Here is a 27,970-nt window from a genome sequence, read left to right on the forward strand (position 1 = left end):
TTAATATTTAAGACGATGTTTGTTTCCTGAAAATCTCGCAGTGTCAACTATCAACTTTATCAAGCTGATAGCTATATCAAAATGATGTTAATCGAATTTCCACGCTAAAAGTGCTTAAAGTTACCAGTTATTTACCACAGGGTGACTGCATAAACTGCAGCACGTTAATTATATATAATTGTAAGCAAACAGTTCATCATTTCTTGTCAATTATGCTGGATTTGTCGTCATCCGTGAATGTCACATGTGACTGCAGTTTTTGTCGCCTGTCGATACTTTTGTCTGTGGTCGTTCGTCATCGTCCGTGAGTATCGTTGTCCACGGATGTCGCCTTTTTTTTTTACGAGGATTAGCCCACCCGGGCACAGGTCAACGACCCACAACGGGGCCAAGGGGGCGAAAAAATAAGAATATAATTAAATTAATAATAGAAAAGGAAAGGGTTATATTAATCTACACCACGAAGATGCCGGAAAACCAGCTTTTTAAAGTGAGACAGATTGTAAGAGTATGGAAACACAAAAGAAGGCAGAGCATTCCACAGTTTGGCTGTGTGAGGAAAGAAGGATGTACTGTCTAGTTTTACGCCCTCTGTTGATTATGTCCGTGAATATCGTTGTTCGTTGATGCCATCGTCTATATCGTCATCAGCCCAAAGTGAAGCAAATTGCAATCACTTCTTTGCAAAGCTGAAGATAAGAGCTTCGGTTTCGTGACAGGGCTCCAGGAAAGGCCAGTTTAAGTCGTGGGCTGAAATTAGGTCACCACGGCCGACCCGGTTTGTTGGGTAACTGGGTCACACACCGGGACGTGGCTGTCCTTGACAAACTGTCTTCAATGGCTTCATCTTGCTTACTGGTGATGATAAGTTACGGATAAGTGAGGTGGTATTGTATTCTATAAGAGTCTAAGCTCTAAGGAATACACTAAATGGGGAAGGTAATTATACAGAAAATATGATTTGTCAACAATGGGGTAACTGTTTAAGTATATGATGAATGAGCAAGGGAAAATCGTTTGTGATAGATAAGAAAATATTTAAGTAAATAAGTGGGTACTGTACAAGTGTGATGAGTAAGCAAAGGTGTAATTAAAGAGTAAGGAAAAGTTAAACTGTATAAGTGCTTGATTAATAAATAAGAAAGTACTTATTGGCATTATGTGTCTAGAACACACCCAAGTAACCTAAACAAGTACAATAATGTAATAGTATTAGTGTGTAATAAGTAAGCGAGGGAGTAACTGTATAAGCGTATCGTTATCAGCTGAGCCCTTAACATTATTGGAACCTGGAGTGTCAGAGGTGTTTACGTCCAGCTGGGGTGGAGGGTCTGGCCAGTGTCTAGCTCTACTGTAGCTGTGTTTTTATTGCTGTGTGTGGGCGTGTGGCCGCGGCTGTTGGGATAATGACCATGGGAGACCACGCCCCTAATGCGCCCGTGGCTTCACTCGTCTTTCCGGTCTTAATTCGCCCAATATTGGCGCAGGTAGGTGTAAAGACGGACATGACGGGGAGAGAAACGGGAAGGACAGCGAGAGTTTGGTCAGGGGTTGAAGGTTGTGCTCTCAGGACAAAGCTTGCATACACCCTCATCGGGTGAAAAGTTCAATGTTAACTGTAAACCTTAACTGTTAGTGCCTAATAAGGAAGTGAGTCATAAGTACAGCTATTCTTGCCAAATGGAGTGTTCCAATTCTTGCATGGCCTTCAAAAGGCAAGTTTGTGTTTGTTTACTCGGCTTGAGTGAACGATTTTCATGCTTGTAATACCTGTTATTAAGGGTAATTGTTTACATTTGGGGCACCATCAAACAAACAATTTAGGATTTTGTTTACAGAACACTTGTTACTCTGTACTTAGATATGTAGATAATTATTCAATAAAATTGTCATACAAATCACATTTGCATGTTCTTAGGCATTGTGGATATACAAACATTGGTGGTAAAGAGTCAATTAAACCAAGAATAACCCTAGAAAGTGAAGTGAATATTTCCACTAGAATAATTAAGGGTGTATTCTAGGGTCATCACCATGATAATGGTTAAGTTTCTTCAGGATATTAATGGTATTTTGGTGGATTTATAGTAAAGCATCGGTCTTTCGTTGTTATTAATCTGTATTTCATTATGTTTAGACATTTCCAAGACATATTTCTTCTATGATATTTCCGCCGGAAATTAAGGATAACCGAGATAATAATTTTCCAATATTTTTATATTTGGTCAGTCACAAGTCTCGCCATTTGTTGTTTACGTCTCGCGGAGAAGCTCTGACCCCGCCGTTACCCAGTGCTCCTTACCTACGTGTTCGCTTCTTTAGCGTCTGCAGCGCATGTGCAGGGGTGGTGTGAGAGTTCCTTATTGGCTATAGAGAGAGGAGACTTATTATTGGGCAAGAGTTTTTGTTTTATGTAGTGAACAATACGTGGGAGCATCGGGAGCGGAGATTTGAATTTTTAGTACCAGATATGGCTCAACAAGTTGAAGAGTTGTGCCGACATTGTGATAGATTATTTTACATCAATTGCAGAGTTTCATCAGATAATAGTAAGGCCATTTCATATTTTAGAAAACACGGTGTATTACTGAACAACGTTTTGTCCAGTGCAATAATCAGTGTACACTGCATGAAGAACAACACATTTGGCTTGATTCTTCTTCAGATTAAGATAAGATGTGGGGTCATGAACAATGGGGGTCCAGGGGGGTGGAGCTCCCCTTGTTAGGTTAGGCCAGGTTCATTTTTTTATATTTTTACACAAAAGGTTGCATTTCTTTCAGTACTTTATTAGAAATATGTGTTTTCCTATGGTTTTTGATGAGTTTTTAAAATTTTTTGCCTTGTTCACTATTGGAAATCACTTGTTTCTGTGATTTACCCAGCAAAAACCTCAAATTTCCCAACAGCTTCCCTTGTTGGGGTTGTATCTCAAAAACGAGTCATTTCCGGCAAAAATGAATATCAAATTCGTTTGAAACTCATCAAAAATCATAGGAAAAAACATATTTTTAATATCCAAAGAAAGAACGGTGCTTTTCTATACATTTACCGATAATTTATATAAATTTTTTTGGTAAAGGTGGAGGAGATGGTTAACAACAAAAGGACTTTATGGATTTGCACCAAATTTTCAGGTGTTTGGATGATATTGAGTAATAAAATTGAAACAACACCATTGTGATTTTTTTTTTTTTTTTGCTCATCATTCGATCATAAATTACTTGTTAGTGGACTTTGGATGAAAGAAGAGGGAAGTAACTGGGTAAAAACACTGCGAACGCTGATCATATGGTAGTAATTTTATGTCTGTGCTTTGTGGGCGAAGGGATAAAATATTTCGCTACCGTAATTATAGCGCTGTCAAATCTCCCGTGGCGACCATGTTTTGATTCACATTGTCTGATATACTCTAGCATCTGCAGTCTTTGTTTAAATGTTAAGAAATGAACGACGATCTCATTGGGCATGATTAGTACGAATTATATGAGATTGAATTCGTAAATTTTTTCTAGAGATGTTGTTTGGATGATAGTAAGTAATAAAATCCAAATGCAATTTACAGGTTAGGAAGTTAGGTGCAGTTTGCTTGGTTATGTCTGGTTCTAATAGGTTCTGTGCATCCTTGCATCCATTTTCATGTTCAGTATCATGCAAATCATAGCTCCAGAAATGTTGGTTCAATTCCATAAGTTATTTGTGGTGCTAACCACCTCTTCCTCCGCTATCTAATTTATTTTTTATTTTTTAGGCAGTAGTGAAGGAGAGTGTTGCACATTGACCAGCATCTTAGTGAAATTTTTTGTAAAAGATAAATGATTTCTTACCTTATGAAAAGCCCAAAATGTTTGGAAAGAAACTTTTTTCTTAATATTATTTTAATAGTTTTATCCATCTTGAATGTAATGCATGTCCAATTGCATGCCACCAAAGCTCTGTTTATATCCAGCATGTTTCATTTCATCTACAGGAAAGCTTCTGGGATACTTTTATGGTTTGTTTCATACACATGAACGACATACCAGCTACTGGCGCATTACGTATGATTAATAGGATACAGTATACAGTACTGTATTAACATACTTTTTCAATTAAAAAACAATTATTATTTTTGGTACTTATGTTTGAATGGAGGAGATGTGGTAAATCCTTTGCTACCGATTAAAGGACAAGTATATTTTTAGTGTCTTTTACCTTGTTCTACCACCAAATGTGCATTCTATGCATTAATGAAAATCCCAGAGAAAACAAATTATTCTTAAGCTTTAGTGTTGGAACTGGAAGATGAGACAATTTACTTTGCAAGTGACCGGTAGACCATAGCCTATCCTTTGGAACATCAATGAATTGATAAAAACCACTACAGTACTGACCTTTCTTCGCAATAAGATCGGAATCTCTCGGTTTAATGATTGCTGTCAGGAAATTGAAAGAAAAATCACTCCCTAGCAGCTTTGTGCACATCTTCCTCTTCATTTGTCATCCCAAGATGGCTGCCATGCACAGAAATGCATTCATTGTTCTCTCCACAGGGAAGGACTACCTGCACGTTGCTTCTTGAACTCTTCTTGAGCCAGTTACCCACATGCAGCAAAAGTGTTTTTGTTCACTCGCTGCTGGTACACCATGTGACCACCTGTTATGTACGATAACATCGCTGTAGTATTACAGTACTGTGCTTAAGGATTGCAATTGACAAGTGTAGTGACTATGGTGTAATTTTTAGTGAATTAAGTGACTGTGAAATGTAAAACAACCGGGAAATTGCACTTTTTCATGCTAAATTTATGATTATGGATTGGATTGTGTGCTGAGGTGGTTTAATTTCGTGATTTTTTTAGCCTATTTGGGTGAAAACCCCCACTTTGACGAACTCCTGGAACGTGACACCATGCTAAATCGTGTTTGGTGTGATTGTTCATTTAACAATCATGTTTTCAGGAATGCAACCCTATTGTATTGAGGAATGCCTGTACAGTACTATACAATATTTATTTAGACTCATTACAGTAGTGGGCAGGGTCATGAAGCTGAGCAAAAATATTGTGTTAAAGAGAAATATAGTGAATAAGTTGTGTTATGATTATTGATTATGATGTTCATAATTTTTTTTCCAATACAGTATACAATACAGTGTTTGTATTTCATGCTTTGAAACAAAAATACTGGATCCCATCATGAAGATTTCAATAAACGTTAAAAAGTAATTGGGTTGTGATTCTCTTCTTAAACATTATCAGACTTTATTTACAATAATCAGGGTAGTGTTTGTGTGATATACCCTTACTGGCACTCATTGCTAATGTATTGATAGTACTGTAAATGTCCTAATTAAGTAACACAGAGCTACTTTATCATGTCCAGTAACTGAATTTCTGTGGCAAAGGAAAGAAAAGTGGCTTGCTGCTAGGGGCACAAATTAGCGATAGGTATTACATAATAAATTAGAATAATAATTAGCTGATGTTTTTTCATTTATTTATAAACCTCGAACTGTAAAATTTTACATGCGATTTAAGATTAGGCAAGACAGCTACCTAATGAAAAATCTCAATACTGTACCAAGGTCAGAAAACTTATTTCTTACCTGAATAATCCTTAGTTTCCTCATAAATAAAGGTGCTCCATCCTGTCTACCTGATGACAATGCCATGTTTTTTGGGGATTCACTTGTTCTTATGTGAATGGGAACATTTCATAGGCATTAATGCTATTTGACTTCTTCCTAGCTGAGAAGCAGCAACTTTAGAAAATTTCTACATAAATTATAAACAATTATTTATTTTTTCAACATTAAGAATACAGTCTCTCCTCGACTTACGACAGGGTTCCATCCCGACGACCAGGTCGTAAGTCAAAAGGGCGAAAATAATACAGTATAGAAATTCTAAAATGAAATGCAGTACAGGTAGTTCTGCTATAACGCGATAATTGTGTTCTTGTAAAATATCGTGTTATAGAAAATCGCGTAATAGAAATAACAGGGCTTATGGAGAAAATAGGGTTAGGTGCAGATTACTCGAAATCGAAAAAATTTAGTAGTTAGCCTAACACAAAGGATAGCACAGTCTAAATAAATGTTACATTCATATCTAATAATGAAATCATACAGTAAATTTAACACTTTACCTTGAAAAAATATGAATGTAACTTGATGGGGAGAAGGGTGATTTTGAGGTTGATAACATCAAGCTTCTCTTCAAGTGTTATATCCTTTCTTTTACGATAATCACCGGGAATTCTATCATCAGAATGCTTTTTGGAGATATTCTTCTTTACCATATTCACAGTTAATACCACAAAATTGGAGAAATAGTAAGCAAAAATCGCGTTATAGCAAACAAGCGATCGCGTTATACAAATATTGTTCCGAATTCAGAAATCGCGTTAGAGCAAATTCGCGTTATCAAAACACGCGTTATAGCAGAACTCACTGTACAGTAAAAATAATCAATAATGAAAAATGAATAAAGTGTTACTGTACACTTACCTTTAATGTAGTCAGCTGAATGCACATGGGGCCTCAATAATTATTTAATTAAACATGTAGACTACATTAATTGGATGAAGCAGAGGAGGAGACAGGGCTGAGTGGGTCATCAAGTTCACTTTCTTCAGACAGACTAATATACTTGCTTGTTGAAGGTATTGGATCATCTTTAGGGAGTGAAGAGGCAGCAGTGGTGGGGCGTGAGGAGACAGCGGTGGGGGACTTCTTAAAAAATATGTCCAATTTAGACTGCACAGTTTGCCTTTTCTTTTCATTGTAAATCTCCCTGTAGCAAGCAAGTGCATCTTGGATCAGTCTGTCAACTTTTGCAAAATGCTCAACATTTTGATCCATTTCTTCAAACATTTGCATCCCCTTAAATAGTAACAAATGCCTCTGCCATTTGTTTCACTGAAAACTTTTTGGGGGTGCATGTTCTTCTTCTACATTTTGTCTCTCTTCTTCCTCTGCAATTTTCTGTGCATCCAGTTCAAAAAGATCCTCATTACTTAGCTCTTCTGCTACACTTTCCACCAACTGCTTAACATCTTCATTATCAATTTCTAACCCCAGCTGTTGATCCATCTGCACTATCTTGTTACTAATCTCAGAAATTGCTTCATCTTCATTAAATCCTTTGAAACTGTTCACATATCTTTTCAGGACCTTCTTCCATATTCCATTCATGCACTGGCCTGTAACCTCATCCCATGCTGCAGCTATGTTCTTTGTACATTGCGAAATGTTGTAGTCCTTCCAAAACTCTCTGAGCGTTTTCTCACCTTCAGTAGCAGCAATAGCCTGAGCGAAGGTCGTACGTAAATAATATGCTTTAAAAGCAGCAATATCACCTTGATCCATGGGTTGGATGATAGAGGTAGTGTTAGGTGGTAGGTAGACTACCTTAACATCAGGGTGCAGGTCGTCCAGTTGTGGTGGGTGTCCTGGAGCATTATCTAAAATTAATAAAATCTTGAAGGCAACCCCTTGTTGCAGACAATACTCCTTGGCTCGTGGAATGAAACAACTCGGGAACCAATCCTTAAACAGTGCTAGGGTCATCCACGCTTTCTTATTACTGCGATAAAACACTGGCAGTGTGTGCTTGCTGACATATTTAAAAGCCCTTGGGTTCTCTGAATGACGTATCATGAAGGGTTTTACCTTGAAACCAGCTACATTCACCCCCCAACAGAAGTGTGATTCGGTCCTTGAATGCCTTGAATCCCGGAGTGGTTTTCGCCTCTTTGTGGATGTATGTTCATTCTGGCATGCGCTTCCAGAATAAGCCAGTTTCATCCACATTAAGTAATTTCCCTCCACGATGTCACGATCTAGCTCCTCCTTAAAAGCTTAAGCAGCATCCACATCAGCACTTGCTGCCTCTCCACTCACCTTTACACTGTGCAAACTGTAACATTTCTTTAACCTTTGGAACCACCCATGACTTGCTGTGAAGTTTTGGTCGCACTCATCTCCTGCCTGCTCTTTCAGGCTTTCGAAAAGGCTTCTTGCCTTAGCCTGTATGGTTAGAAGGCTGAAGGGTACATGCTTTTGCAGCTGATCTTCCATCACATCACAAGTAATTTTTCCATCTCATGAAGAGGACTTTGTCTTTTTTTTTGTTATTATTGTTCCCTTTATAGGTGCTGATCCTTTCACTACCTCACGAATTCGTTTCTTGTCCTTTTCATCTCAAGAGTAATTGACTGTATCTTTTTCTTCTCAGCACCACGAGAACTCTTGCTTTTACACTTTCCAGCCATTTTAAAAGGAATTTAAAAAAAAAATTTGTCGGTACACAGTGCGATCAATAACAAAAACAACGACGGCCAAACAACAACTGAGCGGGCTACAGCGTGGATGCTGTACACCACGAGGCGGCCCAGCCCACGCTGTCGTACGGGGTCACATTACGACCAAACGTTTCAGGACTCGCAAATAAGTAATGTGAAAAATATTTTATACGACCATGGCGGTCGTATGTCCGGGTTGTCGTAAGTCGAGGAGACTCTGTACCTGTATCCCAATAAAAAGACGACAGGGATTTGTAATTTTCATGATACTGTACAATATTAGTTTGGTGACACATGAACATTTCTTAGTGTCGCCTTTCCATACACATGAACACATTCAGTTTATGTTAGAGTTAATTTGGAAAGGTATGTTAGGTTAGGGTGTTAATATATCAGCTCACTGTGGAAATGTTGCTGGGAAACATTCTGTTGCTTAGTGTTCTGACACATGGCATTGTTAGGTGGGAGATGGGCTCAGTGTGTACTGCATATTACTTACGAGAAAAATTAAGGAAAAACAAAATACTGTACGTACTGTACAAAAAGTGCAATTTCTCCATCCAATTTGGTTTATTCTTCATGTAAGAAATTTTTTAATTTAAGATTTTTTGTTAGGTAGGTGGTTAACCAAGAGTATACCATCATGGAGTGTTACCAGTATGTTTAGTGAACCTTACTCTGGTGAAGGAAGATTTCTGTAGTTTATCTGAACTGAGGGTTTTTGTATTTTTTATAATAATCTATTTATAGAATGTTCTCATAGCTTTTTTAAATGATCATAATTGTTGTGAAAAAATCTAACTGATCTGTTTGTATTCTTGGAGTGTATAGTACTTTCACTCAAAACTGAATTTAAATGTAAAGCGCACATAAATTCAGTAGTTAAGAGTTGCAACTTTCATATTTGAAATTTATATTCTGTTAAACAGTTTTTGGATGGACAGTGTCTTGTGACACTTACAATCCCTTATTTTGTCTCGGGTTGACTATTATAACTACCTAATTATATACTGTACTGAAGACATTTCAAACATTGTTTAACAGGGTTGCCAGGCTTGTTTTTGTTCTCCCACCGAGGACTCCCACTACCCCATTCTTGATTGAATTACATTGGTTTCTAATTAAAGCTAAGATAAAGTTCAAACTCTGTATAATGACTTTTGAGACACTAATGTTTGGTGAGGCTAAGTATTTGGTCAACCTACTAATTCCACTGACTATACTGTACATTCTGAAGTGATTTTGTGTAGTACTGTACTGTAGTACGACACCTTGAGGAGCCTAGAGCAGTACTGTACAGGAATGTTCTTTTGTTGACCGATCCCTTTCCTATACAACACCCAGATTGTACAGTCAGTTGCCTGCATCCATGAAGCAGCTGACTTCTGTGGAGGTCTTTTAGAAACAACTTAAGATCTCTATTTTTTTTAAAGCTTATGATCCCAAACAGGGTACAGTGATGGAGAATTACAGGGCTTAAGAAGTAATAAAACTTAAGGGTATATGATTGATAGAAGTCGAACTGCTACTTTTTGTGATCTTTTATTGTAGTGCAGTATTTCTTTTTATTCTCAAGTCATTGACTTCGTTGTGTTTCAAGTGCTAGTGAATTCTTTAGAAGAACTAGCATTTAAAAAAAAAAAGATCAGCTATTATTCATAATTATTATTATTAATGTTAAAGGGGACAAAATACCTGTTGTGCATAGCAGCCATACACAGTAAAGTTTTAAAATACTGTACAGTAATAGTTTTGTGCTGTACATTGAGACTTTATTTATAAGCATTGGAATGTACAAGCTTTTTAGGTGTTAGTTTTTGTTTTGTTCAAATAAATATTTTCAATTTATAATAAAGTTATACTGTACTGTAGTGTAAAGCAGCCATTTTTCTTAAAATTTTAAATTTTCAAAGTATTGTACAGTACATAATGTACATACAGTGTAGTGGATATATTGAAAAAAATGTTCAAGAGATTGTGCAGTACTGTATACACAGTAGTTAAATGATCAAATGTTCTTACAGGTGGAGCGTGAAAATGTAGCATCAAGTCAGACTCTCCGTGCTGCACTGAGTAAGGTGGAGGCTGCACATCCGGGGTTCACCTATGAAATGGTCATGGGTCTAGTTCGTAAAGCAGACCTCAGTGTCAACATGAATGAGTCTATCCTCAGATTACAGGGTTCTGTAAATGAATCAGAGTGTACGTACGCAAAATATTTTTAGTTATTGTGATTTGTGGTGATATGTTTCTGTGTTGGGTTACTACAGTACTTGTATATGTACAGGTAATTATAGCTTTCAGTTACCTCTGGTATTTATTTGTTATAACAAAAAGTTATACAGTACTGTACAGTGTTTAATCAAGATATAAGTGAATGGTTCTGTATTGTACAAACCAGCTGATCATAATACATTACACTATCCATTACATTACTTTAATTACAGTGGCAAGACTACCGAACATATATATTTATTTGAATACTTATCTGGAACTTTCACTTCTGTAAAAAATAGGGTTTTCAGATGGATTTTACTATCCTAAGCAGATAGATTTCTAGACCCTGATGGTTTCCTCTAAAGAAAAACAAACTCTTCACTTCATCCTAACCGTAGAATTGTGTTCAGAGGTACAGTTCTTCTTTCTACTTATTTATTTTCAGTCAAGGAGAGGAAAATGGGTTTCAGTGAGTAAACTTTCAAGCCTTATCACTGCCAGGCATTTAGGTGTAACTTTGAGTGTTTGAGTAAATGTTGTTCAGAAATAATGTTTACCCTCTGCATGTGAGTCAGAAGGGTCCTTAGGTGGGAGTCACTCCCTGGAGATTGATCTTTGTGTGGATTTGTTTGCCAAGGCCAACAATTCCCAGCTGTTTGGGTTTGTTTCACCCTTTCCAAAGGCACATGCATATGGATTGGATTTTTTTTTCATTAGATTGGGAATCTTTGGGGAAAAATACATTTGTTCCCTTTTAGCTGTGGATATGAATTACTTCTCACAACCAAGGAATTTGGTCCAAAGCTTCTCATTGTTCTTTGAGTAAACCATGCTAATTGTTTAAGTCAATCATTACGTACTTATTTTCTTGTTTGGCCACAAAGGTGAGATAGGGAGTCACTGGTCTGTTGTATTCATTAAATATTAGGATTTTCTAGGATTACCTGTACTTTATTTCCAAAGTATATAGTCACCCACAAAAGTTCTGTTGCCTTTCCTCCTGAATCATGGACCCCGAGATTCAGACTCGTGAATTAAAGGGATTTTTGGATAGAATAATGCATCAGTGTCTTCTGCTTCAGTTTTACGAGTCTGAATCTTGGGTAGTTGAACAGCAGGAGAGGCGGCAGGACTGTTGTGGGTGTCTGTACATGTAGGTGTTGGTTTGGAAGGATTTTGTTTTTAGTTAAGGGTCAGATCTTATATAGGTTCCTTTTGGTGATGGTTGGTAGTCAAACATCATTAATGCTGGATACATATCACAAGCTGTTTATTGGGGTTGTGAATCTTAATCGATTATCTTATAGGAGGGATTCCTATAACAACAGATTTGTTTGATAAGAGAGTTGTTCTGACCTGTTAGTAGCTAGGATCAACTATCTTTTGAGGTGGTGTTATGTCTTTTCAGTGCTGGAGCTTTTGTAGCACTTCCCTCAGTTTTTAGTTGGGACTGGATTACAAGACCTCCCTGGTAAATATCATTATGTTGGAAAAGGAGGATAGATCTTGCCACTAGGCAACTCTAATAACATCCTACCTCCCATGGGATTTGTCTTTAGGTTGGTGGAACAGATATATTTTTAGAGTGACAACCTGGTTTAGTGTTGATTCGTCGGGGATGGGGCCATTGCTGTGGCATGGTGGTCACTGACTACCAACCATTGTTAAACACTTACTCACTTCATACTTTCAGCTTTCTCTCTTCTATTCCTTCCAGGACTGGAGTGTAAGTGTCACAAATCCCTTGTCATTTAAGGTTAGCTATTCATGGGTGGATAGAAAGGTGATCAGTGAAATGATAGGTATAAGATCAACTCTGACAGACACTTTGTGCCAATCAAAGGGTTCAAGGTCCCAATTGTGAGTTACCATATATTTTAAGATCTGCTCTAGCAGAAAAACTTTTCAGAATTAGCTATTCCTCCATATTTAAGGGTGGCACCAGTGGAAATAGAGGGTTCATGCTTACCAAGCACAGTACTTTACAGGCCTAGATGTGCAGAAGCAATGTTTGCTGAGTGATACAGTGCTTGCTGCCTCACAAGGAAACCCTGAAGGATGTATGGTGTGCTCGACAAACAGTTTTATTTTTTTCACTGCACCTTTTGAAAATATTTTAAAATATATGTATATTTTTAACTATCATTGTTAGGGAACTTGACAAGCTAGATTGTAAGTTAATTTGACAAACTATTGTATAATATGTAATTGCTGGGTAAAAATTATTGGCAATGTTTACGTTCTGATGACATTGAACCCCTTTGTAAAAATAGGTCCCATAGGGACGGTGTGGATATACCCTAATCCTAAACCAGCAACCCCTGGGACAGGAGGTGAGCATTGTATGTGCTCAGCCACCACACCCTCTTCCCCTAATAAGCAGCTGTACTTTAGTATGAGGTATTGGTTTACTGGGTCTACCAGAGAAAAGGATTTCAAGTCCAGTCTGCCAGTAATAAATTTATCATGACAGTTTTAAATTCAGAATACTCCCAATTTTTAACCAAGGATGTGAAACTTTTTTTTGAGTTTTAAAAGTACATTGCACAAAATTTTGATTTAGTAACAAGATTTTGAACTGTAAGCATTTGTCAAAATACAAGTGTTGTATGCCTTGCCAATTTTCTGATTGAAATGACCTGTAATCCTTTTTTTTTGCAAAATTTACATATATTTTGCCTCTAGTTTTATTTCTTACCATTGTGTATTCCAGCTGGTGACTACAGAGTAACTCGTACTGAAGATGCTTTCCAAGAACTAAATAAAAAATCGGCAAACCTCAAGCGTATTCTGTCTCGCATCCCAGATGAGATAACTGACAGGAAGACCTTCTTAGAAACTATCAAGTAAGGTTAAGTGCTGTCTGGGTGGTTAGCTGCCATCTGTAGTGTTGTATAGTATACAGTACAGTATATGGATGTTGGGAGGCAGGGCTGCATAAGAAGCAAGAATAAATATTATATTGTGGAGAATACTCTTAAGTTTTCAAGTCATATTCTGCTACACCAGAGTGCTTCTAGCTGTTTTGTCTCCTTGTACCACTTAATTTAATTGGAGACATATTTGTGTAGATTTCTTTTTTTAATCCTCCTACAATGGTTCTTGCTTAGTATCCAGTTCCAGTTAGAAAATTGAAGTTATAAGAAATCAGACTCCTCCACAATCTGTTAATCTTATTTTCAGACTTGTATAGAGTTTTTTGTGATGGTGCATGTTCTGTCCAATTGTTCCGTATAAAGTACTGTATCAGTGATTCAAGGGGCACCTCTTATACATATTTCTGCATTGCATCCTACCACCTTGATTTTAGTTTTCCTGGGTACCCATTCACTTCTACCTCATATAATCTTATGGGGTCACGCCAGGGGCCCAAAGTTGGCTTGACACCTATTTTGGAATGTGTGTGTGTAAACAAGTTTATAATATGCTTATGGGTCCTTTATGTAATGCCCAGTTCCCACTCTCTATAAGTGGGTGTGCCATATGAAGGATATCCAGCTATAGCTAAATCTTGTTTCAAATTTGGCTGAGGGCAACCAGGGCACCATGCTATCAGGTAATTATGGCTAACCCAAGCAAGTGTGGAAAATGGGAAGAAAATAGTAATGATAATGGTATGCTAACTTAATGTTTAACAAAAAAATGTTTGCCCTGATAGCCTCTCTCTTAGGGTTGTGAGTAGCAACAAACTTAAGTGATGAGGTGATTTTATTTCTTATTCTCTGCATGAAATAACTATTAAACAAGCAAGGCATGTACTGTACTTACTGCTTTCCTTCACAACAAAATTATTATGACAACTGTGTTATGCACTGTTAATTATTTTCTTATTTTTCATGGTGTAAGGTTTATATGAAGCTAATAAGTAACTCTTTCTGGCAGAGAAATTGCCAGTGCAATCAAGAAACTTTTGGATGCCGTATCAGAAGTATCACAGTACATACCAGGCTCACAGGGTAAACAGGCGCTGGAGCATCGTAAACGTGACTTTGTAAAGCACAGTAAGAAGTTCAGCAACACTCTCAAGGAGTACTTCAAAGAGGGACAGTAAGGCTTTTATTTTTTATAATTTTTTTTTAATCATTACACCACTTAATCAGCTTACTAGCCATTCAGGCAATTAGTGTGCCCTTTCTTACTATGTTTTGCTCTTTATTGTCCAGTGTTAGTACAGGAGGAAACTGTAGTACTGTACCTAGAGTAAATCTGCTACATTTTGTTGGGTCACACAGTATATCACCCTTCTCACAACTGTCCCAGGCCAGGGATTGAACCCAATACACAGTAGTACCATTGTATTTCCATGTGTAGTGTAGCTAAGAGTCAGACATCTTGACACATATCCCAAAAGTGAGAGAATGCACATACAGTGAGAATAGATATAAATTGATAATTAATAGAGCATAAGTTAATGAAATGAGAAAAATTTGATATCTGAAAAAGCTAAGGGAAGAGGGAAAGACTAAGTTAGGAACTGTGCCTGTGTGGGGTATCACTAGTTAAATAGGATGTCATTAAGGTTAAGTTTTGTATTTAAACTGTACTGTAGTTGTTGCAAATGGAGGTTTTGCACATGTCAGCAAGCTGTGTAACTGAAATTTAACCCATTTTGCAAACCAGTACAGTTTATGTTTAGATAAACAGAAGTTACATTACTGTACAGTATTTGAAACTTTAGCACTGTGATCACTTTTAAAATTAAAGGAAAGGTTAATTTAATGTCTGCTGTATGAGCATTTACAAATAGCAGTGATAAGATCTTTTATGTAGGTGATTGTTTTACAGGAATACAGTACAGTACAGTATTGAGTTACTGTATATAGGTACAGTGGGGTATGCTATAACGAATCTAATTGGTTCCAGAACCTCGTTCGTTATAGCATTCGTTTGTTAGGATTAATCCGTTCCAGGCCCCCAAATACAACCACTTAACACTGAAAAAATTCTGTGGAAATGTAAAAAATACAGTACTTTATCTTACCTTAGTGTTGTTCAGCATGCAGGACAGGAGGCAGTGGGGGAGGGGGGAGGAGAGAATTATGGAGAAGAGGTGGAAGGAGAGGAGTCATCCTTCCTAGCCCTCTTTGGTGACTGTTTCACAGGCACTTTGTCTGTAGGTTCTTTTGTTACCTTTGTAAAGAAGGAATCCAGGGTTGGCTGCTTCAACCTTGATTTCTGGACCTTCCAAAAGTAGTTCATAACATTGTCATTAAACACACTGATGGCCTTTTGCACAGAACCAACATCAGGATGATAATTCTCAGCAAGTTTGGACAGTTTGCTCCAGCAAAAGAACGATGCGGCTTTCCTCCTTGTCCTCCTCCTCCCCTGACTCCTCAGAAGTTAAGCTCCGCTTCAGTGTCTCATTTTCCTCTTTGTGAAGCTCAAGCAGCTCATCAGTGGACAGTTCCTTACTGTGCTCTTCCACCAACTCCTCAACATCATCATCATCCACTTCCAGGCCCATGGAATTGCCCAGAGACACAATTTCATGAACAACAGCCTCTTCTTCTAACTCTTCGAAGCCTTCAAAGTCTCTTTGAAGGACACATTCAGGCCACAATGGCCTCCAAGCAGCACAAAGACACCTCACAGTAACCTCTTTCCAGGCTGAGGTAATTAAAAAAACAGCGTCTGCTATATTGAAGTGACTCTTCCAAAATTCCTTCAAGCTAACATCACTGGAAGAAGTGGACGCAAAACATTTTCTAAACAGTGCCTTTGTGTACAGCTTCTTAAAGTTAGAAATTACCTGTTGATCCATGGGCTGGATGAGAGGTGTTGTGTTGGGTGGCAAGAAGTGCACAGTGATGAAGTTGAACTCCTCTGGCAATTCAACCATCAAATTAGGAGGGTGGGCTGGTGCATTGTCCATCACCAACAAAGCTTTCAGTGGAAGATTATGCTCCCTGAGGTATTCCCAAACACTGGGTCCAAACACCTCAATCACCCACTCGGAGAATAAATTCCTGGTCACCCAAGCCTTTGGGTTTGACCGCCACAAAACACAAAGGCGGGTCTTCCTAATTTTTTTGAAAGCTCTGGGGTTTTCTGCGTGGTACACAAGGAGTGGCTTTATTTTGCAGTCACCAGAAGCATTAGCACAAAGAAGGAGGGTAAGCCTGTCTTTCATTGGCTTATGGCCAGGGACAGAAGTTTCCTCCTTGGTAATGTATGTACGGCGAGGCATTTTTTTTCCAAAAAAGTTCAGTTTCATCACAGTTGAATACCTGCTGAGAAACAAAGCCTCCCTCTTTAATAATATTCAAAAAAATGTCATGGTGTTCCTTAGCTGCTTCCTTATCTGCACTAGCAGCATCACCATGTCTCACAACACTATGTATTTTATTTCTCCTTCTGAAACCAGTAAACCACCCCTTGGTACCCCTAAACACTGGCACATCACTATCACTTGCACTGGGAGTCTTGGCTTTAAGGTCCTCAAACAATTGTCTGGCCTTCTTACAAATTATAGCTTCACTAATGCTATCACCTGCCATTTCTTTCTCCTTTATCCACACTAAGAGTAAATTTTCCATCTCCTCAATCACATTACACCTTGCTTTGTTAAGTCTAGAGATTCCCTTAGCCACTTGCACTGTTTTCAACTCCTCTTTATTCTTTAAAATCGTACATATAGTCGATTTAGCCATCCCATACTCATCACTAAGTTTCGCAATGCTTGTTCCATCCTCACGTTTCTTTATGATTTCTTTCTTAGTTTCAAGAGTTATGAGCTTTCTCACTCGCTTTGGATGATTCATTGTCACAATTGTACACTTGTATAACAAAATATTTATACAAATAACTCTATTTCCACATCAAAAGACGAAATTTCAACAATAACATTGGTGCACTGGCTACACAATGAGACAAAGATGGCGCCTGATGCTCTTGTTGTGGGTCGCTGTACAACAATATTCATGCGCCAGGCGAAATAGTCCCGTATTCATCCGCGTTCGTTGTAGGAGTTGCATTCGTTATAGCATTCTCAATTTTATAGGTAAAACCGTTCGTTATAGGAATGTTCGTAGTAGGATCCGTTCGTTATAGCATACCCCACTGCATATAATTGCTGTAGATCATATTATATCAGGTCAGGATTCTACTTTTCCCAGTAAATACATTGGCCATGTTTTTTAATACAGGTACTCATATAAATACAGTCTGTAGTACAAAATATGCAGGCGATTGTATATGATAATTTGTTGAACATATTAATTTTTTGCATTATGTATTGTTTTGTCTTACAAATTAAGATTTTTAATTATTCATGTTCAGTCAAATTCAGATCTTTACAAATTATCCTTACTTGGCAGCACTGATCAGGTAATCATTTTCTTTGATATGAGCAAATCTCTGCTGGCTGTGGTACCTGTTTCATTAACATTTATCTTAAATCTTGGTATACAATACTGTACGATATTGATTTATTTTCTCCCGTCATCTCAGTGGGCTGGTAGGAGCATGATAACCTGGTAAACTTTAATGTCATCACGATACAGGTTGCCATGGGTGATAGTTCATTCTACAATGTGTTTTCACTGGGTCATGTGTTAAAGAGTTTCTCATTCAATCATCAGATGAGATTATCATCCATACTACATAGGGTTAACAATGATGCTTGTTTATGTTAAATATGGGAATACAACTGCAACATTTGGGTAAAATATTTTTGTCAAATCCTGGGGTATATTGGTGCAGTTTCTGGTTAATTAGTGAAATTGTATTAATCTGAAAATTATTGTAAAGAGTAGTTTGTGTTATTAGGTGTTGTAGTTGAGTATAAAATGTTTATTCAATGCAAAAATGATGTAAATTAATAGAAACATAAGTACTGTAGTTGGTAATTGGTAATACATGGTGTGTGGTAATGCATTACAGTACAGGTGTTGTATTTTTCTTACCTGTTTTTTCCTCCACCATGACAGGGCCAATGCTGTGTTTTTGAGTGCCACATACCTCATCCACCAGACCAACCTCATCATGCTGACCGTCAAGGATAAGTGTGAATGAGTATCATACTGTGTGAGGATAAGTAAGAGGGATGCAAGATGTAGTCACTGTGGTGCTTGAAGCTTGCTGCAAACCCTCCTGGAGGTATTTGATCTGTCCCTCACAGTGTAGGAATTCCTGTAGTGTTGGGCAGGTCATTTAAGGAGTCAGGTTGAGATAATTCAGAGAGCAGAGGTGAAGTTGGATGGCTTGGTGTGGGGTGTTTATGCATATGATGGGGTAATGATTATCAAGATTGTGTGTAAGGTGGGATTGCCGAGTGATTTTTACTGATGATGAAATCTACGTACATATTTTTTTGTGTATTGGGCATCGTGTTTTGATGATGGCTAACTGTATAGGGAAATAATGAGGTAATCAGTTAGCCAAAATAGCGTAGCTTTGGGGCAATAGGTGACGATGTAGGTTGAGGCTATAGCACCTTTCACATTGGATTTTAGCCATATGTGCAGCAGTCATAGTAGACTTCTTCATGTCTGCTTTTGGTAATGTAAATTAAGATAAATATTTATTCTTATGCTGAATGGTATAGGACCATACAAGTGTTTTATAATGTGCATATTGTGTACATACCGTCTCTTGTTGATTTACTTGAAGCCTGCAATGGGCAGTACCTGGGTGGCCAAATCTGGCACTGTTTACTCCAATACTTAGTGAGTTTTCACAAAGTTTTGAGCTCACGTGGTTAATGAAGTATGGAGGATATCATATACAGTACAGGTATTGTCGGTGTTTCTTGAAGCATCCTGTTTGGGCTCTACTTATTCTTGGTATTAATTGTTGATATATGTATATTTCCTCACAACCATAAAGTATGATATCAGTATTTATCTTTATTTTTGCCCCATTCACCTCAAGGAAATAGCTGCTAACATCTTAGCACTGAAAAATAAATAACAGCTTGGTCATGAACAAAATCACATGTGATCACAGACATACCCAGGAAGAAAGCTTCTCTTACAAATAATGTAATCAATTTGGTGTAATCAGAGAAGTACACTGTCTGTTTGGAAAGAGTTAGGTCATTGAGAAATATTTTTTGCTTCCAAAAGAAAAAGCATAATTCAAACCTATACAGTACTGCATACTGTACCATATTGTGTATGGGAGATGTGTGGAGATTTGTCAGTGGATAAATTTTTTATTCTGCTTGAACATGTTGAAAGTTATCTGGTAACATAAAGCATTTTCAACATCACTGTTTGTGTACATACAGCTTGTTTCTAAGTTAGAAGTAAATCTTAGTAAATGTAATTTTTGAATTTGTGAGAATTTTTTTTTAATTTTTGAGCATTTAAGTATAATTCTCTGTAATTTTTGATCATGTAAATATAATTTTATGTAGTTCTTTGAATTTACAAGTAACATTTTATGTTATTTATAAATTCTATGAGTTAGGTGTTATTCTTTCTCTCCAAAAAATGGTAAGATACATTTAAATAAGGACATATAGAATGCTAGATTTAGTATGGGAAAAGGAAGGAAGATGGATTGTTGTATAGTTCCTAAAGAGAGGCATATTTCTGGATCTCTGGGGAGGATACTGAAGAGGATACTGTTGTAGTGCAACTCATTAATTTATGCAAGTGAGACACTCCCAATGAATGTCTGTATTAGAGATAATGACCACAGAAGTATTGGTAACACTTTAGGATAAAAGGAGAATAACATATAGACTGTGTGAGACAGGGCCTTATAGGGTGTTTTTATGTACAGTACAGGGATCATGGGGAGTGTCACAGATTCTGCATAACCCTCTGGCAAAAGGGTATAGCATCGGTCCTAAGATGATGCTGTATAGTCTGTTTATATCTTCATTAGATATTAAAAAAACATAGATATATTTTAGAATTATGTAAATGTTAAAGCATGGGTTCTTAAAGAAATATTGGATATTTCTCAGAGGGAATGTTTGACCATACAAGACACACACAAAACACAAATATAACAGAATTACCACTCCATGTAAATGCTTATACAGTACTGTATACAAATTAACATGTACTGTAGTTTGACATACAGTGTACAGTACTGTATTTAGAAAGTTTTCCCATATGTTGATCTCACAGTTCATGCAGATTGATGTATAGCAGTGAACTTAAACAAGAATACAGATGAAACAAACTGTATCTGTTAAAACATTGGAGCTATAGGATTTATATACAATTTTTGTATGTAGAGGTGAGGATAAGAAACTGTCTGTAATGAAAATAATTACTGAAAATATATTGGACCTGTAGAGAGACAAACTGTGGGACCCATTGTGAGGGTATGACAAGTTTACAGGATACATACTGTATATATTGTATGACACTATTAAGTCAAACTTTCAGCTTGACTTTACCTATTGAAGTTGTAGTGTTATTCAGATATCCTCAATTAGCAGGAGTTTAAGGATTTATTCAATTAATTTGGTTATTTCAGCCATTTTTGCATACACAGTTAAGTAAAATACTGTATGTATCACTAGCACTCACAATATGATAGGATAATGACACATATATGTGTATTTTTAAATGTTAACATGAATGACTAAGATTTTGGCAAGTAGATACAACAGTTAAGTTTTGACATGAATGGTAAGTGTTTGTGTTATCAAATGTTACCAAGTTATCACACACTTCTCTCAAGTCTTTTTTGCCTGTTAGTTAAATTTTCAAAAGGTAAAAGAATTATTGTTAACAGCATTTAACATTACAGCATTTTGTATACCTAATAAGTAAAATTCTCAAGTTTGTCACTTTATTAGACCAAAAATAATGATTTAGTGCACACATACTTTCTTGTGATCTTTTATATAGCCCACAGTTCAAGGAAATCTTTTTTAAGTGATGTATAAATTGTTAGAGCAAGGAGAAAATCATGTTATGTATATTTAAAGAGAACATTTCTATATTTTTTAACTTTGGATCGGTAAAAATTCCATGTTTATAGTATAATATTTATTTTTAACTAATGTTTGATAAAATATTGAAAATATTTCAGAATGGCAGTTGATACTTATTGTTGGTTTTATTTAACAGATATTTCATAATTTACTTGACTTTTTAGCTAGAATAATAATTTCTAAGAATTCACTAAAAGAAACCTATTTTTACAACAATCAGATATTGTTGATAATAATCTTAAGTAAGAAGTGCCCCAGTCTGTGAATGTGGAGGTATAAAAGGGTTCAAAGTACTGTAGGTGGGAACAGAATCTAGGGACTAAAGAAAGAGGGAGACATGCAACAAAAGTAGATTTTTGTGGATGCACTTTTTTGGTTACATTTAGTTAGAGTAAAATGCAATTTTTCGATAAGGTACGGATAGGAATGGGCTATTTTAGAAAATGACCAAATGATGATGCCTTTTAGGTGTACGTCATGATTATCAAATACTGCATACAAAGTTCAGAGAGAAAAATAGGCACCTCGGTATACTAAAGGGGCAGTACATGTTGACCCAGCCCTCAGAAGCAAGTGATGCTTCTTGTAATTGTTGATAGTCACTGGTGGAAGAAAAATGTAAGTTCAAGCAGAGAGCTGGCAAACATGTGCCAGGTATGAGTCTCTTGACATTTTTTGGTAAGATAAGAGAGAATCTTTCGTTGGGGCTTGTAGACATTGGTCATATCTTTTGTTTGGACAGTTATTGAGGTAATGAGTGAACCAACATAGGCTATACGTATATAATTTTCTTATCCCCCAAGAGAATCATATTACTGTACTTATGGAGGTAAAGCTTAACGTGACCAGTTTGGATTACCTTGCTTGAAGACCAAACAAATCTTAGTAATCTATCAGGCATCATAGTTTATACACAATGGAGTGTTGATTGAGAGTCTCAAGTGAACACAGGCCTAGTTATGAGTTATAATTGGAGGAAAGTTTATCCTTTATCAGGTTTTGTTTGTTTAGTTGTGGTGGTCTGAAGGTTAGTGAAAACAACTTTTTTTTATAATTTTTTTCCTTTTGCACATATAGTACACTAATGCATGCTCCTTTTTATCAGATGTGTGGCATTCATCCACTTTATTTCACTGTTTGTAAATGTTTTGTTTTAATGTTAATGAAGGTGGCTCTTATCATCACACAGTCTAATGAATATTTGTGTGTATGTCACCAAAATGTCTTAAAAGTTAACTGGATAACTTCGGTGAACCTCCATGTGCTCACAGGGTATTTGCTGAGGACAAATTGCTTGATGCAAATATTTTTTTTTTACATTCTGTTTACTATACAGTACAGTCTCTCCTCGACATATGACATATTCGACTTAAGACAACCCGGACATACGACGGCCATGGTCGTATAAAATATTTTTCACACCCATTTTAGAATTTGTAGTATTATTTTCACCTTTTCGACTTATGACCTGGTCGTTGGAACAGAACCTCGTCGTAAGTCGAGGAGAGACTGTTTACATTTTTGAATAGGTTAATGAAAGTGATTTATATTGAATTCTCTTGCCATATATATAGTATGATTCTCTCGCCTTGTCCCCACTGTAAAGTAGCAGAATGTTGCAATAGTGTCACTGCTTTTCCCAGACAAAAAATACAGAGGTCCTGATACAAGTTTTAAGATAAAAAAAGTGAAAGAGATATTGAGTCATAGGTTGTAGGTGCAGCTGCCAATAGATAACAGAGACTTTTGAGATATAATTTTTCCTTTTGATGACCTTATACTGTTTCTCAGCTATGCTTCTACAGCCACATATTTTAGCCAGCACAATGTTGATCAAGGCTTCAGGTATTTTGATGATGATCTATAATGTGTTACAGTGTGTACATAACATAAGTAATATTGCTTGAAATGAAAAAAAAAATGACCGCTTTTGTGAACCCATGAAAGTTGAACTCTGCACTTAACACTTTTGAAACTACTGTAATAGTAATTCACTGAGACCATTTTTCCTTTAAATATTAACTTATCTATTGCTGACTTTTTGTTTCTGGGCATGTGAAGCAGCAGTGGTGATGGAGAGATAGTTATGGAAGTTGTGCATATTTTATTGTCTTTGGTAAATTCTTTATACACCCCAAGAAGAGGGGTGGGTTGGGGGTGTAATGATAGTTACGGTTTTTTCCTGCCTTGGATACGTATATCCTGTATTTTTGAACATTACATTTTTCTCTTGGGCATATCCCAGAAACAGCTTGACTGATTATAATGCAATTTTGATGTATGATACAAGTTATGAGAGAATGTGCAGACAACCAAATTCAAGTCTAAGTCAAAGGTCATAATTTAAAAACCTTGTTCATATTATAATTCATGTATTGGTATACGTACATATTTTCCGGAAACTCCGAGGAGTATGTATCATCAGTTGGCTGAGTGTACAGAATCAAATGTGTCAAAGATCAGAGTGTTGTGTGAAGCATAACTCTGGTATTTATACAGATATTTTAGCAAGACTTCACTAGACAAAATGCTGATTATTAAATTTATTCTTGGTGTCACAGTTCAAGGGTCACTGTAAGGTCAGGAATTAGTTTGGAGTGTAACACTTGTATTTGATGGAGATATTTTGATGAAACTTCAGAGTAACTATTCTATCAGTAGATTAAGTGAAGAACACAAAATCCAATTGGAAGCCAAAGATCAAGGCTACTGTATAATCTAATAGTCTAAACTTTGTTCAGGTAATAAGTTACAGTTTAGTGATGCAAATATTTTGATGAAAACAAATAATTTGATGAAACTGTACAGGAGTTCATTATATATGATCGCTAGTTAAAATGTAAAGCATCAGATTAAAGTCTCAAACACAAGATAAGGTAACAGGAAGGTCGAAATTCAAAACCATGTCTTGAGGATAACATGTAAAAACATATTTTGCTGAAACTTAACATAACATGTATAATGGGAGATAATGTGCAGAACATCATACAGGGTATTTCAAAGATTAAGTGTAAGGGTGGTAAAAGGTTGAAGCCTCATGTAGAACATAACTTTTGTGCCCTCAGATATACTGTACTGTACTGTAGTTTGATGACGATACAGGAGAATGTTTACTGTCAGTAGACAATGTGTGCAACACTACTGTATATTAATTTTATGTGTCTTAAATTCAAGGTCAGAGCTAAAGGACTACATTAATGCCATTCTTTGCACCTTTTCATTGGAAAAAACTTATGAAAATCGGGAAGTTTATTGTTACGTACTGCGTTGTCTGTCCGTCCGTCCATGTGTGTTTACTTCCGTCCTTCACACTTTTTGTTTGGGTTATAACTTTAGAACTTTTCAAAACAACCCCATGAAACTCTTTACAATTATTAAGGGACATGAGATGATATGTAATGAACAATTCTCAAATCCCTATCTTGAAGTTCAAGGTCATAGGAAGGTTACAGGTCAAACTTCAGGGGGCATCCATCAAATTTTAGCAATTGTTTGGGTAAGAAAATCTGAAGTTAGGTCTATTTGTTTGGACGGTATTGGAAGATTTAAAACTTTAAGGTATTGTTGAGAAGATAATGTAAGAAAGGGTTGTACAAACACTCCATTCTGACTCTAAAAGAAAAACAAATAACAATAGCTACTGAAATTATAAAATTGTGAATGAAGCTAATTGTTGGGAATTGTTGGGATGAAAAGAACAAAGGTAGTAATGTTGGGGTATATGGGTTGAGTAATGCATTACGGTACTGTGAAACAGAAATGAGCAAGAGTAAAATGTTGAAGTTGTAGGTAATGTCAACACATTCATTGATAGAATATTGTTTGACATAGTTTGTATAACTTCTGTAGATGAACTAAAAAGATATTGGATATGGGTGTGATTGAGGGAGAACATTGTTGAAGTGGGTATGGATGAAGGAATTAATTATTGCAGAGATATCTAAGTTTGAAGAAAGTTGTTCTTCCTGGAAAATTACTTGAGTTACAATGGAGATGTAAAGGATAATAGAAGACGTAAAATTTACTATTGTCTGTATTCATTTGTGAGTGCAATAACTTAATGTAATGTATCTTCATTTTTCCATTCCTATATTGGTGAGTCTTTCCCTGACCAAATTAATAGTTGTCCTAAGAAGGTTGTGTATTTTGAAGACCTTTTCTGTACTGTACATGCATTTATAGGGATTGTAGCATAGAACTTGATTCATATTCTGTGATACATGTTGGAGTCATCATTCACAATTGATAGGTAATGATATTGAAGGCATCTCCCAGTTAGTTTGGGATGAATTTAGATTACTGATACTGTAATATGAATTGCACTTTTTCTTAGCTGCCAGACTTTATGGTGACTGACGGTATCACCGTTTATCTGTACTAATAACATGATATCATTAATGGAATAATTTAAAGCATAGTATTATTTTCACTTGAGCTTTTGTCTAGTCTCTATCTGGATATTGGTGTTATGAAAACAAGGTCTTTGAAGTTTTCTAATTTAGTTAATTGATATGAATCTAATGTGTTAAAAAATTAATGACAGAAAAAGAGGTTCATTGAATTGTACGGTTGATTCTAAAATTCCCTCAATCCTTGGGCAACATCTGGCATGTACGGTACTTAAGGCTCATGTATGTGATGTCGGTCGGGAGTTTAACATTAAGACTGATTTTTCTTTGTACTGTATTACAGTATGTTGTTCCGACATGTTTTACAATGAATAGGAACATTGACCAGCTATAAACTGATGACACACAATCCACAAGTAGATCTCAGATACTGTCAAGTGTTGAGGGACTATTGGAAGTGACTGTACATATTGTGCTGGAACTTTCCTCACAAAGATCAAAGAACTACAACAGAAGAGTCCTGGAATTACAATGGCTATTTTGTCAGTGCCCATCAAATTGTACTGCTGAGGTTAGAAATAACAGACAAATATTTCCTTAAGAATTATTTATGAACTAGAGAAATAGATTCATGATACGTAGCTGTTGTGTGACATGTTTACTCTTAAGTCTTCTTGTCCTCCTGCGACATGCAATTTATTGTTTTTTAATGTGTAGAACTCAACTCTTACTGATTACTGGTGTAATATTTCATATGTTGTCACTGTTAATCTCTGAAGATGGATTATGATACACTATGGATTAATTTTTGTATTGACTTCTGTTCACCAGATGTGGGAAGTGGCTTAATAGGTGTACATTTACTTTAATACAAGTTTTGAATGTTCTTTATGGTAATACCATAAATGTATTTTTTGTTTTTGTTTTTGGATGGTAGTCGTAGACCAAGAGAGAAATTAGATATTGAGTTGAATTTCTATGAGAGAAATGTGATGGTGTATGTTACAGTAGTTATGATATCATGTTTAAATGTTACCAAGAAGTAAGGTGAGCATTCTGTGATGATTCAGCCACAACATTGTCTATTGTTATTGGAAACATTGTGAGACTGTGGCTGCTTTTGGTGATGTTTAGTACCTGCCCTAATATCTTCATATGATTTAAGTCTTTTTTGGTCTGTGTATTGTCAATGGCAGAACTAGCTATACTAAAATGTCATGTTGACATTATTATACATGAGTAATCAGATGAGTCATGACTGATCCTTTGTTGTGTAAGTACCTGTGAGGGTGGACCCAAAGACGGTGTTGCATGTGAGAGATCCTGCATAGTAAACTGTATTCAACAACCCATATTAAATGATAACAGGGGTTACTTCATAGATAGGAAAATATGGCATCCTGTTAAGTTGGATTTGCACTGTGAGTGACTCTTAAAACTTTGACTTCTCCAGCAACATTAATTAGTGATGTCAGACTGGGAACTGTGCTGTACTTTGCCTTCTTCCCTTGGGGATATACTATGTAAGCCAATAAAGGTGTAATTGATTTTTAATGGTAACAGAGTATGTTAAGGGTTGTACTTGCTGAACAATGCTGCTCAGGTGTAGAGTAAGCTATTGAGACATGATCACTGTTTTGTTTGATAACAATGTTCGACAAGATGTGATCTCTATTTTGCTTGACAAAGTTCTTCAGGTACAAAGAAAGTAATGAAAGACTTTTAATAAATATTTTGTTGTATAATGCTATTGAGGAAGATTTGCGATCACTATTTTGCTTGTCGATGCTTTTGTGCCACCAAGGCAACCATGGATAATATAGTCACTATTTTGATTGATACTGCTTTTGGGTGTAAGGAGCCGCCATGGAAGACTTATGAAGAGCTCTGATTGATAATACTATTCAAGTGTAGGTAATTCATGACAAGTTAAATCTTTATTTCCAAGTTTTTCCTCATGAAAAATCAAAGAGATGTTCAAAGATAATAAATTCCAGAAATAGAACACATGCTTTGTCAGTATTTTAATATTACTATTTTGTCACATTGACTCATTCACTGGGTCAGGAATATTCTGTATCTTTTTATGTATATAGATGAAACTGACCAATAAAAGAATCATTGCCTCCTATATTTAACTTCCTACACCTTAAACTTTCCCCTTTGTGTTAACATTGTATTTTTGATGCTGTTTAAGGGAGCCGCTGTAGATGTA

At 36.3% G+C, this 27,970-nt stretch overlaps 1 protein-coding gene across 1 annotated transcript; it reads left to right on the forward strand.

Moving 5' to 3' along the window:
• Positions 1–1,294: 1,294 nt before the first annotated feature.
• Positions 1,295–27,881, forward strand: LOC121860423 (programmed cell death protein 10-like). The gene is made up of 5 exons (XM_042357576.1): positions 1,295–1,487; positions 10,311–10,488; positions 13,217–13,349; positions 14,386–14,550; positions 18,435–27,881. Exons 1-5 carry the CDS (start codon positions 1,407–1,409, stop codon positions 18,517–18,519), a joined length of 642 nt encoding a protein of 213 aa, XP_042213510.1. The 5' UTR covers positions 1,295–1,406; the 3' UTR covers positions 18,520–27,881.
• Positions 27,882–27,970: the final 89 nt, after the last annotated feature.

This window comes from Homarus americanus, unplaced genomic scaffold (genome assembly GCF_018991925.1).
Source record: "Homarus americanus isolate GMGI-L3 unplaced genomic scaffold, GMGI_Hamer_2.0 scaffold28051, whole genome shotgun sequence".
In the NCBI taxonomy this organism is placed as follows: domain Eukaryota; kingdom Metazoa; phylum Arthropoda; class Malacostraca; order Decapoda; family Nephropidae; genus Homarus; species Homarus americanus.

Coding starts and splice junctions, on each gene's coding strand:
- LOC121860423 (XM_042357576.1), top strand. CDS start 1,407: ATGACCATGGGAGACCACGCCCCTAATGCGCCCGTGGCTTCACTCGTC. Junction 10,489..13,216: donor TTCTGTAAATGAATCAGAGT/GTACGTACGCAA, acceptor TGTGTATTCCAG/CTGGTGACTACAGAGTAACT. Junction 13,350..14,385: donor ACCTTCTTAGAAACTATCAA/GTAAGGTTAAGT, acceptor TCTTTCTGGCAG/AGAAATTGCCAGTGCAATCA.